The 15,954-nt window shown below is 43.3% G+C and overlaps 1 protein-coding gene across 1 annotated transcript in view; it reads left to right on the forward strand.

Annotated features, from left to right (window-relative positions):
- The first annotated feature begins 1,049 nt into the window (after window positions 1-1,049).
- APCDD1 (adenomatosis polyposis coli down-regulated 1) overlaps window positions 1,050-15,954 on the forward strand; it is a 22,434-nt gene continuing 7,529 nt past the window's right edge. The window contains exons 1-2 of the mRNA XM_009318534.1: window positions 1,050-1,227; window positions 2,593-3,124. Coding sequence (XP_009316809.1) covers window positions 1,148-1,227; window positions 2,593-3,124 — 612 coding nt within the window. The 5' untranslated portion in view covers window positions 1,050-1,147. The remainder of the gene's footprint in view (window positions 1,228-2,592; window positions 3,125-15,954) is intronic.

Consider the following 15,954-nt stretch of genomic DNA (forward strand, 5'->3'; position numbering starts at 1 on the left):
CAAACATCCCAGTTCCTGAGCCAGGTCAGCCAAGAGGGCACCAGAAAAGATGGGGGCGAATCCTAGACCCTGCCTCTGGGAGCACGTGTTAGCGAGACATCCCTCTCCCGAGACGGCCGCTCCGACTTCCCGGGCACGCAACCAGCCCCTCCACCCCACCCCGTATTTGTTTTCTAGCCCACTGGTTCTTAAATTCCTTCTGGCAAAGTAATACAGTTTCCAACCCATTATGTAAGGTTCATGTTTGTCACCTCTTAACCCCTAGATGTGTGTTTTTCTTTTGATCCGTGTTTTCCACATATCTAAGAGCAGGCTGTGCCTAAAAGAGTAAAGACACATTCCTTCTGAAGCTACGTATTCATTTTGTTCAATTAATATTGTGTAGAGAGAGTGCTGGTAGGTTTTGTATGTATACATTACTAGAAACCAAAATTACTGTGTGCTGGAGATAAAATTAGCTTTTGAAATTCCTTTTCCCCTTTAAAATAAAAATAGCAGAATCTGCCTTTAATTGACCACCTCAGTCATCACAGAGGCTTCCTGTGTGCAGAGGCTTTGCTTTTCATATCTGTTTTCCCTTGGCTTTAAAGAGTAGTCTTTATTTGCAAGTTTATTATAGAAGCCTTCAAATTAGAGGTGGGCTGAAACCGCAGAGTTTATGTCCGGATCTGGATGCAACTTTCTAAAAGTTCCACCGTCCAGGTTTTTGATTGTCCTGACCAGAGATTACAGAGCTGTCTATAAAATTCAGGTTCAGAGCCACATCTCCTGGGTGTGGAAATGCAACACTTTGGTTCAAGCCCTTCTCCGCAGGGTATTTCGTACAGCAAATTTATTTAGTGGATTATTAGTGGGCTGACAGAGAGGAAGAGCTTCCCATATTTATTTTTTTTTCAGATGAGAGAAGAAATGTAAACGGTACTTTCCTAGACACATAACATTGCGAACAAGTGTCATTCAACACAAGATGTTCACAACCTTCTTTATCGTGTTGAAGCCCTTCTCAGCAGGGTCTCATGATAATTTACACTTTTCTATCACAGGGCTGGGAGAAGGGTCTGCTCTGCTTCACCCGGACAGCAGGTCCCACCCTCGGTCCTTGGAGAAGAGTGCGTGGAGGGCTTTCAAAGAGTCACAGTGTCATCATATGCTGAAGCACCTTCACAATGGAGCCCGGATCACTGTGCAGATGCCTCCCAATATTGAGGGACACTGGGTCTCGACTGGGTAAGGAAAGATAAAACAAGATGCTCGAGTGATATATGTGGAAGAGAAGAGGGGAAGGAAGCAGAGAGGGAAGGATGAATATTCCCGCTTTAAGCAGCAGGGGAAATATTTTCTTTAATACGGTGATGCTCTAAATTCCAGATGCTTTCTATATGTTTATGCATACAAGGAGAAGGAGCAGCGTTACGTACAGTAGAATAGCATGCTATAAAGCAGTCTTGATGAATCAATTTATAGTCTGGATTTTAAACAGCATGCTGTGAAATATCTTTAAATCTCTCTTTGAATAGGAAGGAGCCCAAGTTGCCAAAATGGATGCTTATTCAAACATAACATTGTACTATCATTGACTACATGCATTAGATCCATTGAATGGGTCCTTGTTTTCAGAGCATGTGTCTAGCAAAAAAAATTGAGAAGCTGTATTTCACCAGTTCTATTATTCTCTATACATGATGACTTGTAATTCAGAGAGCTATTTTGTGTCTGTAGCTTGAGAGAGCTATTTGCCTGTGTCTCAGCAGGCACTATTCACATGCTTATTTGAAGTGACTTGTAGTAGGAAAGACTGGGGTATTTTAACCGAAAGGAGTGTATTTATGTTAAGCGGCGTGGATGTGACAAGGGGAACAAGTTTGAAAGCGCAAAAGGACTTTCTACAGGAAGTAGAATTTAACTGCCATTTACACCTACAGAAAAAAAAAAAAAAAAAAAACAAAGAAAAAACACAAAACCTGAATATTGCATGGTCCAAATTCAAGCCAAATAGAAGTTTTGTATTAACGGTCAGAAGTTTGCATTAACTGCCCACCCCTGTTGAAAGTTTGAGTGGAAAAGCTGAGGACACGATCCTGCACATCCTCTGCAGACCAGAGCTGGTGGAGCTCTGCTGAGAAGCTTCTACAGCAGCATAGAAGCCAATTCTTCGTACTGTTCTGTGGATGTTTGGCATTTCACTTTCTGATGTTATCAGTTCTTTTGCTAAATCTACCATGCAAAAGAGAAGAATAGATGTTTAATAAGCTGCTACTTTTTTCAGAGAAGAATTGAGTCACGTGGTCGTCCCTAGACAAAAAGGAAAAGAAAAGCATGACTCAAAGTGTTTAAACGTACAAAGATAAAGCCCTTAGTTAGATATGATCACCATGAAGCAATATAATAACAGCGTAACAGCAGAGAAAATTGTTGGTTAATTGGCAGGCCGCAGATGCCCAGTTCCTATTTACTTCCATTCGTGCTAGAGGGATGTTAGCACCCAAGTGTCTCTGCGGACCCATGCAGGTTTGCTCAGTCTTGTTACCTGTAGTGTACATGATGTGCCACCTTGCTAAAATTTTCTTTCCATCACTTTCTGTCTTCCCACAGCTGCGAAGTTAGAGCAGGCCCAGAGTTCATCACAAGATCTTACAGGTTCTACCACAATAATACATTTAAGGCCTATCAGTTTTATTACGGTGGCAATCGCTGCACAAACCCTATCTACACATTAGTTATACGTGGCAAAATACGTCTCCGCCAAGCATCCTGGATCATCCGAGGGGGTACTGAAGCTGATTATCAGCTACGCAACATACAGATCATATGCCACAATGAAGCGGTAGCCAAAAAATTAAGTGAGCTGGTGAACCATACATGTCCTGGATTTATACCAGAAGATAGTCCTTGGGAGCAGGATGTGAGCTATGATTTGCTGAGAGAAGAGAATGGCTGTGAATGCACCAAAGCTCTGAATTTTGCCATGCACGAACTCCAGCTGATCCGTGTGGAGAAGCAGTACCTTCACCACAATTTGGACCACCTTGTGGAGGAGCTATTTCTTGGAGACATTCATACTGATGCTACTCAGAGGAGGTACTATCGGCCCTCTAGTTACCAACCTCCTCTTCAAAATGCCAAGGTACGTGTCTGTACATATGCCCTCTTTTTAAGATACTAGTGACAAAGCCCACATTATTCAGCTCTTCTGAGTCAGTCCACTAGTGTAACCTAAAAGGTAGATGTGCTTCTAGAGTAAGGAGTGGATTGCAGCCTTACAGGTAATGCAGCCAATTAAAAAAAAGATCACAGAGTGTATTTCGTGAGAATAGTAACTCTTCTCTGTTTATGAGACTGCATCAAATGTGCAAAAAGTAGTCTGATGAACTAAGATCAATAAAGGCCACTCTGAAGATGGAATCAAAGACTTGTATGCAGAGGTGGCAGTTGTTGGCTGGGACCAGGGCTGTACGCTAGCAGCTAAGAGGAGAGAAAGTTTGATACAGAACTGAGAAAGGACAAGAGAAACAGGCATCAGTGGATGCTGCAGGAGTGCCGGGGAGAGAGGAAATCAAATTGTATCAGCATATGGAAGTTGGGTGATCCATAACCTGAAGAGAAAAAGAGGAAATTGGAAGGTAGACACATGAAAGGGGCAGCATGAAGGGAAAAAAACTGATGGGCTGTGCAGGTCATGGATCCAGATGCAGGCACACACATTAATGAAATGAAAAACAGGTGAATTTTGAATGGAGCTCTAATTCCATTTGATAATTCAGTTTTCAAAGGGGCCTCAAAGTGCCCTCAGCTTCATTGGGAACTGATCAACCCATAGTAAGTTAAATAGAAATCAAACAGGAAGAGTAGACACTGATGGCCTGTAGCAGGAGGGCTGTCTATAGATCTTTCCTGGTGACATTTCAAAGGCAGGCGGCAATTGGAACCACATTGCTCGCTGCCGCTGCCGTCGGTGTGCTCCAGCTGGGTGCTGCTGCAGCATCACTTCCAGCTAATGGGTTATCACCATTTTTAATCTTCTTGTTGCAACCGATTCAAAAATCAGCTACAGCTTATCACAATAGCAGCAAACACAACAGGGGAAGGGAGGGTTTTGATGAGAAAGCCTTGGCTTTCCCTTCCATTCATAACTGTCCGCCCTGGGTTGTGTCTGCCTCCTGTGAACATCAGATCTCAATGGTTCAGGACTTTACGTGGTCTGCCTTTAATCGTTTTAATAGCCTGGCCTAGGGATAATTTTAATCCACAGTCAACTGTGTCTCTGTATGAAAGCTGCCGTCATTTCTGTCATTCCTATGCTCTCTTCAAGTGACCGGGGACAAATTTGCATTTTCTTTTTAAACATGTCATCCCAAAATGGAGAGTTGCAGCAGCAGCAGATGAACGACAGCACGTTCCTCATCAAAATTTTACTTTTCTTTACTTAATTCAAACAAGCACATCAACTTTCTCTTTGCTTATTTGGGAGTGAGGGTTCTTTCCTAAATCTCTTCCTTGCAGGTACCTGTAGGTACAAATTACCTGACACAGCTATCTGTTGTATCTGTTCTAGAAAATATGGTAGATCTTTATCTGACCACATGAAACAGAGACAAAATCTTGATTTAATTCACCCTAGCTGATTATTTTTTCTGGTCAAATCTAGCTGTCTTATTATGGGCTGATAGATAACATAGTAAATGCTTACACTTCCACCTTGTAGAAATTTCATTACCATCAGAATGATCAGGTGTACTGTCAACCAGCTTTATAAAAATAAGATTTTTGTTCAGGTCTGCTGTAATTTTAGGACACACTGATAACAATTTTCCTGCTGGTCTCTTCCGCTACTGTAGCATCACTTTTTCCTCTCTAAAATATAATGCCTCTAAAATATAATGCTCAAATTTAAGGGATCAAATCTTGCATAAGAGGTCTCTTTCTTGAGCCATGTTAGCTAAATAAACTGTGAGAGCACTAAAAACTCTGATTTATGTTCACAAAGTCCATTATCTCAGGCTTGATCCGACCCATTCTGACCTGAATGGGTGACATCTCTATGTGGAAGATAAGAGCAGCCTCAGCCTGCCTGCCTGGGTCACCCTGCATGCTGTTATCCTGCAGTCCCACGTCTCCGGACAGACAGGTCCTGCCTGGGGGTACCCGTGCGCTCCGATCAGGGAGAGCCTGCGGTGTGCCTCCCAGGGGAGGCTTCCGTATCATATATTTACAAGAACTGGGGGAGGGGAAAAGCAGACAAGCCAACTAGTTATCCGTTGGTATTCATGAAGTACAGTGCTTCCAAATAAGATTTTTGGTAGCCAGGTCTTGGCAGAGGCTGAATCTCGGGGCTGAATTTATGACACTGGAAGCCCATTCATAAGACTACTGTTGGCCACAGAAAGTGCTGTTACTATAGAAAGCACAGGTTAACTCTGAGTACACCAACATACATATAGATTCCAGCTCTCCATGATGAAACTGCTGTAGTTTAATAAATGGGGGCCCCACGTTCTGACTTGCAAGCCACCACTTGACTCCTGGTTTGGCCAGTTATGACTTCTGGAGAGTTACGATACCTCTGTTTCTCCTCCAGCCATGGCCTGTAAGGCCTGCTTGGCTCCCACAATGTATATGTACAGCATGTGGATTGCTGGGACACCAGTCTCAGCTGGAGTCTTCAACGGCGAAAGACGCGTAGGTTTAACACAAGTTTAAAGTGTGCAACAGCGCAGCTTCTCTTTGTGTTTTTTGGTAGGTTCCTCTTGCTCAGATTTGATGTAAGATTTCTTGTTTCTCAAGAGAAGTTGGGCCTGCTGAAACTAGGCTTTCAGCATGATAAAAATACCAGTACCCCTAAAAAATGAACCTTTGCCTCAACTGCCATGAAAGACTTCTGGGTGTTGGTTTGTACCTAACCATGAAGTTCTCTATACCAACAGGTTCGCAACCCGACTGTCTGACCTAGTGTTTGCCAAATGTAGGAAGAATAGTAACAGAAATGCTTTTTTTTTTTTTTGAAGTCCAGGCAAACATACCGCTGAAAGGTTATAACCCTTCTTCTTTGAACTCTTTTCCTTTTCTAATTGTTGCTCCACTGGGACCCAGCTGAAAATGAGTTTAAATGCTAAATTGAGTTTAAAACTACAAGTCACAGACTCCTCTGGAAACTGGACACCATGAATAAATAGAAACGTTAAATCAACTTGTTTTTTTAAGGTTTCTACAGTCATACCAAGAGGTTGGGGCGGCCAGGAAATTGCTTCTGAAGTGAATCAGGTGTATTGTGTGGAATCTTTCACTTAAGGCTTTTTTCATTTCCTTTTTATTTATTTTTATTTTAAACTTATAAAGGCCTGCTAAAAATAAGTTAAGAGGATTCACATTTTGAGTTAAATTTATAGTTAAGCCTCTATATAGAAGAAAGTTCCACCCAGCTCAGGAGTTTACACAGCCTGTAAGTTGGATGTGGTAGCCACATTCATTACTTATGTGGTTGAAATGAATGGTAATTAAAAGCAAATGATTGCTGGATATGATAGGAATGCCAAAGCCACATGATCAGGACTTTAAACAAATAGAATTGGACCTTCTCCAGATTCCTGCCGCGATTTCACCACAGGATGGTAAATCAAAAGGGATGTCCAAAAACCAGACAGCTTTATGCTGAGCTACAAATCTGAATAAATTCACAGATTACCGTATCTCAAGTGTTCATATAAAATCAGGGAGCTTTAAAAAATATATAGTATGTCACCTCTTAAGGCTTTACGAATTCTCTTGGATAAAAGCATACCTTAAACAAATGCCTTCTGTAAAATACGTGGAAGTTCCTGAGTGCAGCTGATGAATAGGTCACTGTATAGATTTATCTTAGCAGTCCTCTAGCCTTGCTCAAGATATCAGTTAGGACTTGCTGATGAACGGGGCTGAACACCTTTGAATGTCTCTTGACGTTGCAAGTTTATCAAGGGATTCAAGCTATTGCACATGCAGCTTCTTTAGCCAGCATGAGAGAGCACACGGGTGGAAGGGGCAGGCAGGACGGGGGAACTGCTTGGCCATCGTCATGCATATTATACAAAATATTCCCGCTTAGGACAGCACCAAGGAGCCTGACTGATTGGTCATACCTTATTTACAAATGCATACAGGGACTTGTAGCATGAAGGAAGGCTTGAATGCAGTATTCGTTCGCTATGTGGAAGGACAGAAGATGTTTTCAGAGATATCTGCTCTAAAACTACAGGAAATGTGCAAAACAGCGATACTGGGACACTTATTTCGCATCTAATTGCCTCAGCAATAGTGCTTTGTAAACAAAGAACTCTTTGTGCTATTTTATCGTCTGACAGAGTAACGGGAAAGATCAGAGCAGGGCTGTGATGACCGGTCATTCCAGTTAGATCATTATTTAGGAATAAGGCTGGAGTGGTCTGGAACATCACATGAAGCCTAAAACACGCTAGGATAACCTTCCTTCTGCCTTTGCCATGCTCAAACATTTGCTGGCCACACACTTTCAGTAAGACATTTTCCCTTGAAAACGAAATTCCAGTGGGTTGATTCTCTATTACAAGTTTATTTGCCGCTGGGAGCTGACTTCCAGCAGCACCTGGCATTTGCAGCTAATACAGATTCAGCATATGGAGACTGGTGCTTGGGCTTTGCTTTAGCTAGGCAGTGAAAGAACAAAGCACGCAAATTTTTTTGTGCTTTTGAAAATTTGGGTCATCTCTTTGAAACTCAGTGACTTTATCTGTAGGGGAATGCTATGTACTTGAGAGGCTCCCAGGGAAATGCGAGCATAAGTTTATAAATAGATGTTAAACATGTGAAGCACCTCAGAGAAATACGCAAAACATGATCTCAACCAAAAAGTGTAATTTTGGAGGACAAAACTCGTTTGTTTGCCAGAGTAGTGCCACTAGACTTCCAGATTAAGCCAACACTTGAAGGGTTTCTTTTGTTCATTATCACTTGCAAAGGACTCTTCGTTAGGGAAATTATGAGGGGAGCGAAGAAAGAACATCCAGAAGAATGTTCAAATAGGTTACTTCCAGGTTTATGAACAGCAACAGTGCGTGTGATGCCCTGCAGAGATAAGAGAAGCAAACAGCTTCTAGCTGAGCCTGGTCCTTGGCGCGCTCGGCAGCGCTGTCGGCTGTGGTCTTGCAGAAGAGTGCTCCTTTGAAGGTGCCACTCTGCACTCACTGCCTACACCAGCGTTAGTGCTAGGCAAGGGCTGAAGCAAAAGGTTGCTTTTCACTCTCTGTGTGAACCTTGAAAAGCTAAGCGTCACTTTTAAAACCCTATTCATCTTTGTTGACTTAACTATCACTGTCTGTTCTGCAACTGCAGTAAAAGCTTGCCCCAACACAAATACAGTACCAGGGATCAAAATTAACTATTCAGTCTAGCAAAATAAAACACGGGCCTTCAGATCAACTCAACATACGTATCTAAACTACTGACACCTTCCTTGTTGTTGGCAGCTAGCCACAATTCCTTCATCTTTTGTAAGAGGGGAGGGAGGACTCACCGGTAATATTGCTACATGGTTCAGAGGGCTATATAGGTTGCTTTTTAAAGGCGTAATAAGCACATAAGGCAGCTTTATTTTGGAATACTCTATTCCTGAAGATGGACATTCAAGCTGTCCCTTCAGGTTTTCCAGGATTTTTTTTTTGCTGATACTTCCCAAAATATTCATGTCACCATAAATTAGTATCATTTTAATGGGATAGGTGACATGCAAGCACATTCATCTGAGAAAAAGGCCGGTTTTCTCTTTGTTCTTGTCTTTTGCCCAGGCTAAAGTAGTTTATATCAGAAAAGAACAACCAGAAGACTTTCACATTTCAAGTCGGTTGTGTTTATTTCAGTTTTATGCAGGGTTGTGCAACAGAATCAACATCATAGATCAGACAGTTGTGTAATGGTAGTGCCTTTGGATTCCTTCACTATCTTTCCCTTCATGGGAGCAGTTAATAAAAACCGTTCCTCAATATCTTAAAATATATGGTACGCATTTGCAGATAAATCTGAACATATCTCCACCCTCCTTCCTGCTTGCAGCTCCTCTGTTCCCCACCAAAAGAAATCCCAAACTGACAACCCCGCAAAGGAGTTACCACTCTCTGCAGCGTTTCACTTGCTTCAAGATTTTTAATTAAAGTTTTAAATCTTTGTTACTCTTCATTCCGTTTGGCAGGCTGAATTATAACTGTGTCAACTGTGCTTGTCAACTCCCCAAAGCCTGCCTAATGCACATTAGCCAACTCAGCTTCATATGAGGTCATGGGAAGCCTGCAAATTATCACTTTTGTGGTGGAGAGAGATTGTAGCCGTTTGTTGAAGCGTTGTTTTGGTCTGCAGTTACCGAGAGCAGTGGAGGAGCGGAGCTTGATACTAGACTGAGCAATTCATAAAAGCGTCCTTTCTGTAGACTCGGCTCCTTGGCAATGTGAGGCAAAGCCATCCAACTTTTTTTGTTGAGTTGGAAGCATTTCCTTGAATTGACGTTCTCCCAAGGGTGTCCATTTGCGCTCATCCTGGGAGCGTTCAGTTACTAACGCTAAAACCTGGCACCTGGTTTTCTCGGGTGGTGAGGTTTAAAGCATCCTGACCAGGCATGCCTCGTTCCAGTCCCATCTAGCCCTGCCCATGACACATGGTATTTGGGTGGGTGTGAGAGATCATTGCTAAGCACGGCTTTTCTTTCCCCTCTTCTTCAGTGCTTTCCCTCATGGTAATACATGCATTCACATGGCACGGGTTTCCTACCCCAGCTTTTGTAACTGTTGGACCCTACAAGATCCCTGGCCACCGGTTAGGTCTGTACTGCACATGCGGTTCAGGCCTGAGCCTGTGCTTGAGGAAACCCGATGCCTGGTCCCTCACCACACATCTCCTTGCAACGAGGATATGCTGGGTGCAACGTGCCGGACCCAGCCACTGCTACGTGGCCCATCTGGTGACATTGCATAGCCAATGTCAGACAAGCTGGCCACAGGATCCACCCTAAAAGGGAAGCCCCCAATGCAAAAGCAATATGACCTTGTGAACAACCACTGCCTCGTGTGGGCTCTGCAGCTTGATCAGGAGCATCTTCCCCACCAAAGGGAGGGTGCAGAAGGGAGCCAGGATGGGCACTGGGGCTTTTGCTAGTCCTTGCTTCTCGCAATACCGTATAGGTGCAACCTGTCCTCCTTTTCCAACCATAATGAGACCTGCTTCTTGCCACGCACCGGTAACCGGTGCAAATCAGGGCTGGCCAAAGATGGTTTTATATCAGCTGAGAACCTGGCTCTTCCAAACAAGCTTCCCATGCTACAGCCACCAGCACTGACATGGGGGCTCAGACAGCAGAAGTAGAGTGTTGTAGAAATATTATTAATGTCAGTACATGACTTGATAAGGCAGGATATTGCTACAGAAATTTGAAATAAGTGACTTCAGCATCGTATTATTGTAACTGAGCGGGGGCGGGGGGTGGCAGCAGCCCTTGAGGAGAGACCAGGCCCAACTGGCAATGGTGTGGGGGACAGGGAGGGAAGGGTGTACTTACAGTAGCCACATTGAATATCTGGGTTTGAATAAAAGGTGAAAGTTGAAAGGCCTGAGCTCCAAGGGAGGTGTTACAGAAGGAAGCCACTGCTCTGCCAAGGGTTTCGGGTTGGGTTTTTGTTTGACAGTGGCATTGCTGGGCGGGAAGAGGAGAGCGAGGAGGAGTCCAAAGGCGGCCCAGCCGATTGCCAAGAGTGTATGCTTTTCCATCTTGCTGAGGCAGAGCTGATACCTGAATCTCTTAACCAGGTTAAGGTAAAGGAAGGATGTGTCCACTGTGCAGTGGCTCCAGATAAAAAGAGAAGGACAGATGATTTCCCAAATTACTTTGGGACACTGCTGTGTAATTTCATGCAAGTTTAAAGACTTTACAGGTGTAAAACAAACCGCTACTGAGAAAACTAATCGGGTTCAGCACTTCTCCGAATTGTCCGCTGCTTTTCCTTAGCCCGGGTCAGCTCTGAACAGCAGCAGTCCCACATCTGCCCCCACATCCGGCCTCCTATAACAGGAGTTGCCATATTTTTGGATGGTTTAGGAGCTTACTACACATTGCTACGTTCTATGCTTTTGTCTTCCTAATGTGTCTGGTCTGGTAAAATACCAACTATTTGCAACTATAAAAGATGACAGAGAGCCTGTCAGAAAATGGTCAAAACTCTCCACTAAAGATACCAAAAAATTCCCTAAAAATGCTTTTCTCATTTTTTGAAGAGAAACATTTGCTTTTCAGAGAAAAATTGAATACCAGAAAACAAAATTTTGCTTTGTACCTCTCTTCCTCCAGACTGTGTATACTCAATGAGATATTTTCCCATGTCCTTTTTAAAATAAGATCTAATGAAAAATATCACATCAATTTTTCAGTCTGTTCTGCTAAGAATGCACTGCATCTCTCAGACACTAAGTATTCTGAGCAATGAATCTTCCCTTAAAAAACAGTAAGTTATAGTTGAGATAATGTTAATTTTCCATTATGTAAATAGTCAAATTTCAGAATAGTCATCTATTGTAATTCTACAAGAAAAGGGTTAAGTTACAATTTGAGCTGTTTCAGACAAATAGTGGTTTAAAATTTTTGGATTGAGATACAGACACATTTTCAGGATATAAAGAATAAATAGATAGATACGGGAGAGAGCAAGTATGTTTGAACAAGGTGTTTAGTTGAAAATAACTATATTTTCAGCCTCATCTTTCCTATTAGTGCTTGTTTGTTTTGTCCCTAAATACAACTTGCAGTATATCCTGCAGGTCCTCTCCTTGATATTAAACATTGATTTCAGCTTCTGCTTGAACCATAAAGAAAGGGTAGATTTTCTGTACATTTTGAAGTGTTTGGTCCATACATGTCTTCTTATTCTGTAACAACAGCATTGAAATGCAAAGGTGTTCAAAGAAAACTAGAACAGCTTCCAAAAAGATCTTTCTAGGTGTTATTCAAAGCTCATTTCACCATTGCTTGGAGAGCATCCCAGTTGCGTGATAGTTTTTTGGCCTGGGCCATAAAAAACCCTATGAATTGATTAGAGGCAAATTAGTCTTAGGCAGCCATAGAATCCCGTAGAACTTAAGAGAAAATTAAACTATGCTGAGAGGTTTTATGTTTCTGACTATCCACAGAAATTGGGAAAAAGATCAAGGAACCTCATTCTTGTTTGCTTTTTTTATTAGAAACCTCCCTGCTTGGCTTCCAGAGCTCTCTGGCCCTGTTACCACTTCAGCTGAGGCAGCAGGAGGGAGGGATAAGGAAAAATGTTGATGGAAATTTTCAGATCACAAACTATTTTCTCCCAAAGTACAAGACCTGAGTTTCCAGCCAGAGATTCAGGCTTATTTCAGCCCACATGGCCTCATGGATTAATTCCGAAACTGGCTTTAAAGGGTGAGGATTTGGGGCACCATGGATTCGGCATTGCAGAGCTGCAAGGAGGCACCCTTCATGGGAAGGGATCTTCCAGTCATTGGGCAGCAGCCATGTCAGGGGATGCTCCTTTTAGCAAAACCCCACTATTAGAAGTATTGCATTGTACACCTAAGATAATCAAAACATAGAACAGACATTCATCCTGTCCACTGCTCATTTTATTGCTTTTTAGTTCATGTCATGCCCAAATGAGCTTTCTTTAGAAAGTACTTAATTGTGTTTGGACTCGAATGTCCTCTGCCTCTGTTCCCTATTTTTTTGAATGTCTGTTTTTAGAAAATAATCTTTCCCTGAGACACATGGAAAGGGAGTGATTTGCAAAGCCCCAGCTAGTGTAATTAAGAGCCAAGAGCAGCTGACCTGAAAAAGCAACACTGAAAAATACAGTCAATTGTTAAATATAAATTACTCCATAATTAAGTCCAATTACCTCGTAACAAAACTAGATCTTTCTTTTGTCCATTACTTGGACAAAAATCATACTGAGGGAGTTTACATGTGGCATATTCTTCCACTAAGAAGTTCTTAACTCTGTGAAAGATAGTATCACAGCAAAAAAAAAGGTTTATGTAAGCTTAGATTCAAGCGCTGGCCTCAGGGAAGCGATGTGTTCAGGGTATGGTCATACGAGGTGCCTGATCCAGCCTGCGAAAGGGATACTTCTGCTTCCCTCCTCACCACCCCAACCTCTCCCTGTCCCACTCCCTTTTCATGGCAAAAAGTGCCCGTTCACCTCAGCCCCTTCATCCCGGCACACCGCCAGTAACTAGAAGGCCGGCAGGCAGGCTGGACATTTCTTAGCAGCGCAGCTGGCCAGACTTTCAGAGCTGGTGCAAAGCTTTCGAATTAGAAGGGCTGCACAGAGTTGCAGCAGTTCAGGACCGCAGAGGTCCAAGAGCCAGATGAGCTACAGACAAGTGTTTATACTGCTAACTTCACTTCAATTTCTGTGAGTTAACTTGGACTTTCCTTGAGTTTGCCCAAGGAGTCACCTCCACTCACAGTGTAATGACAGCCAGCATAGTCACACTGCACAAGGTTTACAAGCTTTGGGAAGTAACTCCTCCTTATGCCTCAGGACATGAACGTACCCCTGATAAGAAGAAAGGGCTGCTCATAGTTATGTATTTTTTTTCCACTACGGAGCTCCATGGACCTTTTTCTATCCACTCTGCTGCTGGCCACAGCCAAGGAACTAAGCAACCGCAGGTGTGACCAGTATGCACCTTCTACACTCCCAGTACGATGGGCAAGACATCAAACAACGCTAATACTCCCTGCCCAGCATCAGAGCCTTGACTCATAATACCCATGGTATTTAATGTTGTAGAGAAGAAACCTAAAATCACTGCTAGGAAAATGGCAAAAAGCACATTTATGCTTGATAGTCCTTCCTGGTCAAAAAAGGTAAAAAAAAAAAATATTGCTGCAAATAGGACAGATTCCAGATCTCCTTCTTGTCCATTCACTAGACCTGAGAAACAACAGAGGAATCCCACAAACAGCCAAGGGTGCCCAAGAAGACAACAGGCTGGGTTTCTGTTTGGTTTTCTTCAGATTTTGAACAAGGGCAACAGAAACCACTGGTTCCCAGGTTAAATTGCCTTGGCTCACAAACTGATTGTGGAGGACAGGCTCCTGAGAGGGACATGTGAATATAAACCAAACCACCATACTGCTCTGCCAGGGTCTCCTCTATGAGATGATAGGAGCTTTCAACTTCACTTCAGTAGAGGAGGAACTGTAGCAGAAATTGTCTCCTACTATTGACCAATTCAGCTTATATAAGCTATGTTTAGTTTTACAACACTGTCTTTTCCTCGCTTTCTTGCTTCACTTTATGTGAGTGGGGCAATCACAGCAATAAAGTTAGTCATCAGTGCAGTTTATTAGCCCTTAAAGTGTTAGGGAGCAGCAGGGCCAGTCTGCCCCACGGCAGGACAGCCACACTGGAGAAACGAGTGCCTGATAGACACCGGCACCTTCCACAGAGCAACCCCACCACCTGAATCACTGCAGGTGTCCATGCAAGGCAGCGGCGGCATCTTTTGGATGTTGATCTCCAAGAAGAAAAAGTGTTATTTCTATTACACTTCGAAAATGTGTGTTTCATTGGTGCTTTGGGTGGCAGTGAATGGAATCGCACTCCTCATCCGACAGTTTTCTTGCAGCACCAGCAGTGTGGCCCGGCACAGGGCGATGCTCAGCTTCGGGCATCCCCGTTCACGGCTGGAGCTCAAGGGAAACGAGGCGGCTCTGCCACTGCCCGGGACGTGCCAAGGCAGTCTCCACCTTTCCCCAGCACCAACTCGTTTCCTAGTCATTTATAAGTCATCTGCCCCCCAGCAATCCTGAGCCGCAAACCGCCCAGTAAACCAGACCGCTTTCTGGAGAAAAAGACTGACGTCCTCTGAAGAGAGCTAGAGATTCAACAGGCTGGTTTCATAAGTCCCAAACAAGCTTGCAGATGAAACCTGGTGAGATTTTTATTGTAGGCAAGAGGAAGGTATACTAGACTTCTGTCAGATTGTATTTAAAGGTTTGTTCCAGGAATGGAGCTACACACATTTTTTATAATGGTTATTACTATTATTTTATTTTTAATCATATCCAGGCCCCTGAAATTTCTGTCTGCTTTTTGACAGCTCAGTGTCTTTATATAGCCTCCTACTAGTCCTGTCCCAAACAGAAAACCTGTAATTGTCTGTGTTTCTATGAAATGAGGTTAAGTCACACAGGAAGGTCACACAAGAAATCTAGAGCAAAATAGGAAACATAACTGGATCTTGGTTCCTCTCTTGGCCATCAGAAAATCCAAACTGAAACTTGCAATCTCAAAAAATGGCCCAGATTCACAGTCCTTACGCATTATCTGTGCTTTCCGTGTTCAGGAGAACCAGATGTTTTGCACCAGCCTTTGCTGTCAGTTACTGTGGCACAAATCTGTGCTAACTTCACCAGCTGCAGTTAAATTACTCAATGAAATGTTCTTTATATTTTCACTAAGATACTAATGGCCCTTGCAACTGCTTGCAGAATTTAGCTAAAAAATGTACCTTAAAATTAGTTAACAAGCTCCATAGTGGGAGGGAACTGCATCCACTTTAATAACATGCTGACTTGTGGTTCCCAGAAGACCATGTGTTTTGGGGTGGAAAGACCCTTTGGAGGTCACCAAGTCCAAACTTCTCCTCAGAGCGGGGCTGTTGGCCAACACTGATTCAGATCAACCTGAGCTAGAGGTGCTATGCTGGACCTTGTTCTCACCCACAAGGAGGGGCTGGTGGGGAATGTGAAGCTCAAGGGCAGCCTGGGCTGCAGTGGCCACAAAATGGTGGAGTTCAAGATCCTTAGGGCACCGAGGAGGGCGCACAGCAAGCTCACTCCCCTGGGCTTCAGGAGAGCAGACTTTGGCCTCTTCAGGGATCTGCTTGGTAGAGTGCCATGGGACAAAGCCCTGGAGGGAAGAGGGGCCCAAG

Source organism: Pygoscelis adeliae, unplaced genomic scaffold, assembly GCF_000699105.1.
Source record: "Pygoscelis adeliae isolate BGI_AS28 unplaced genomic scaffold, ASM69910v1 Scaffold42, whole genome shotgun sequence".
Classification (NCBI taxonomy): Eukaryota; Metazoa; Chordata; class Aves; order Sphenisciformes; family Spheniscidae; genus Pygoscelis; species Pygoscelis adeliae.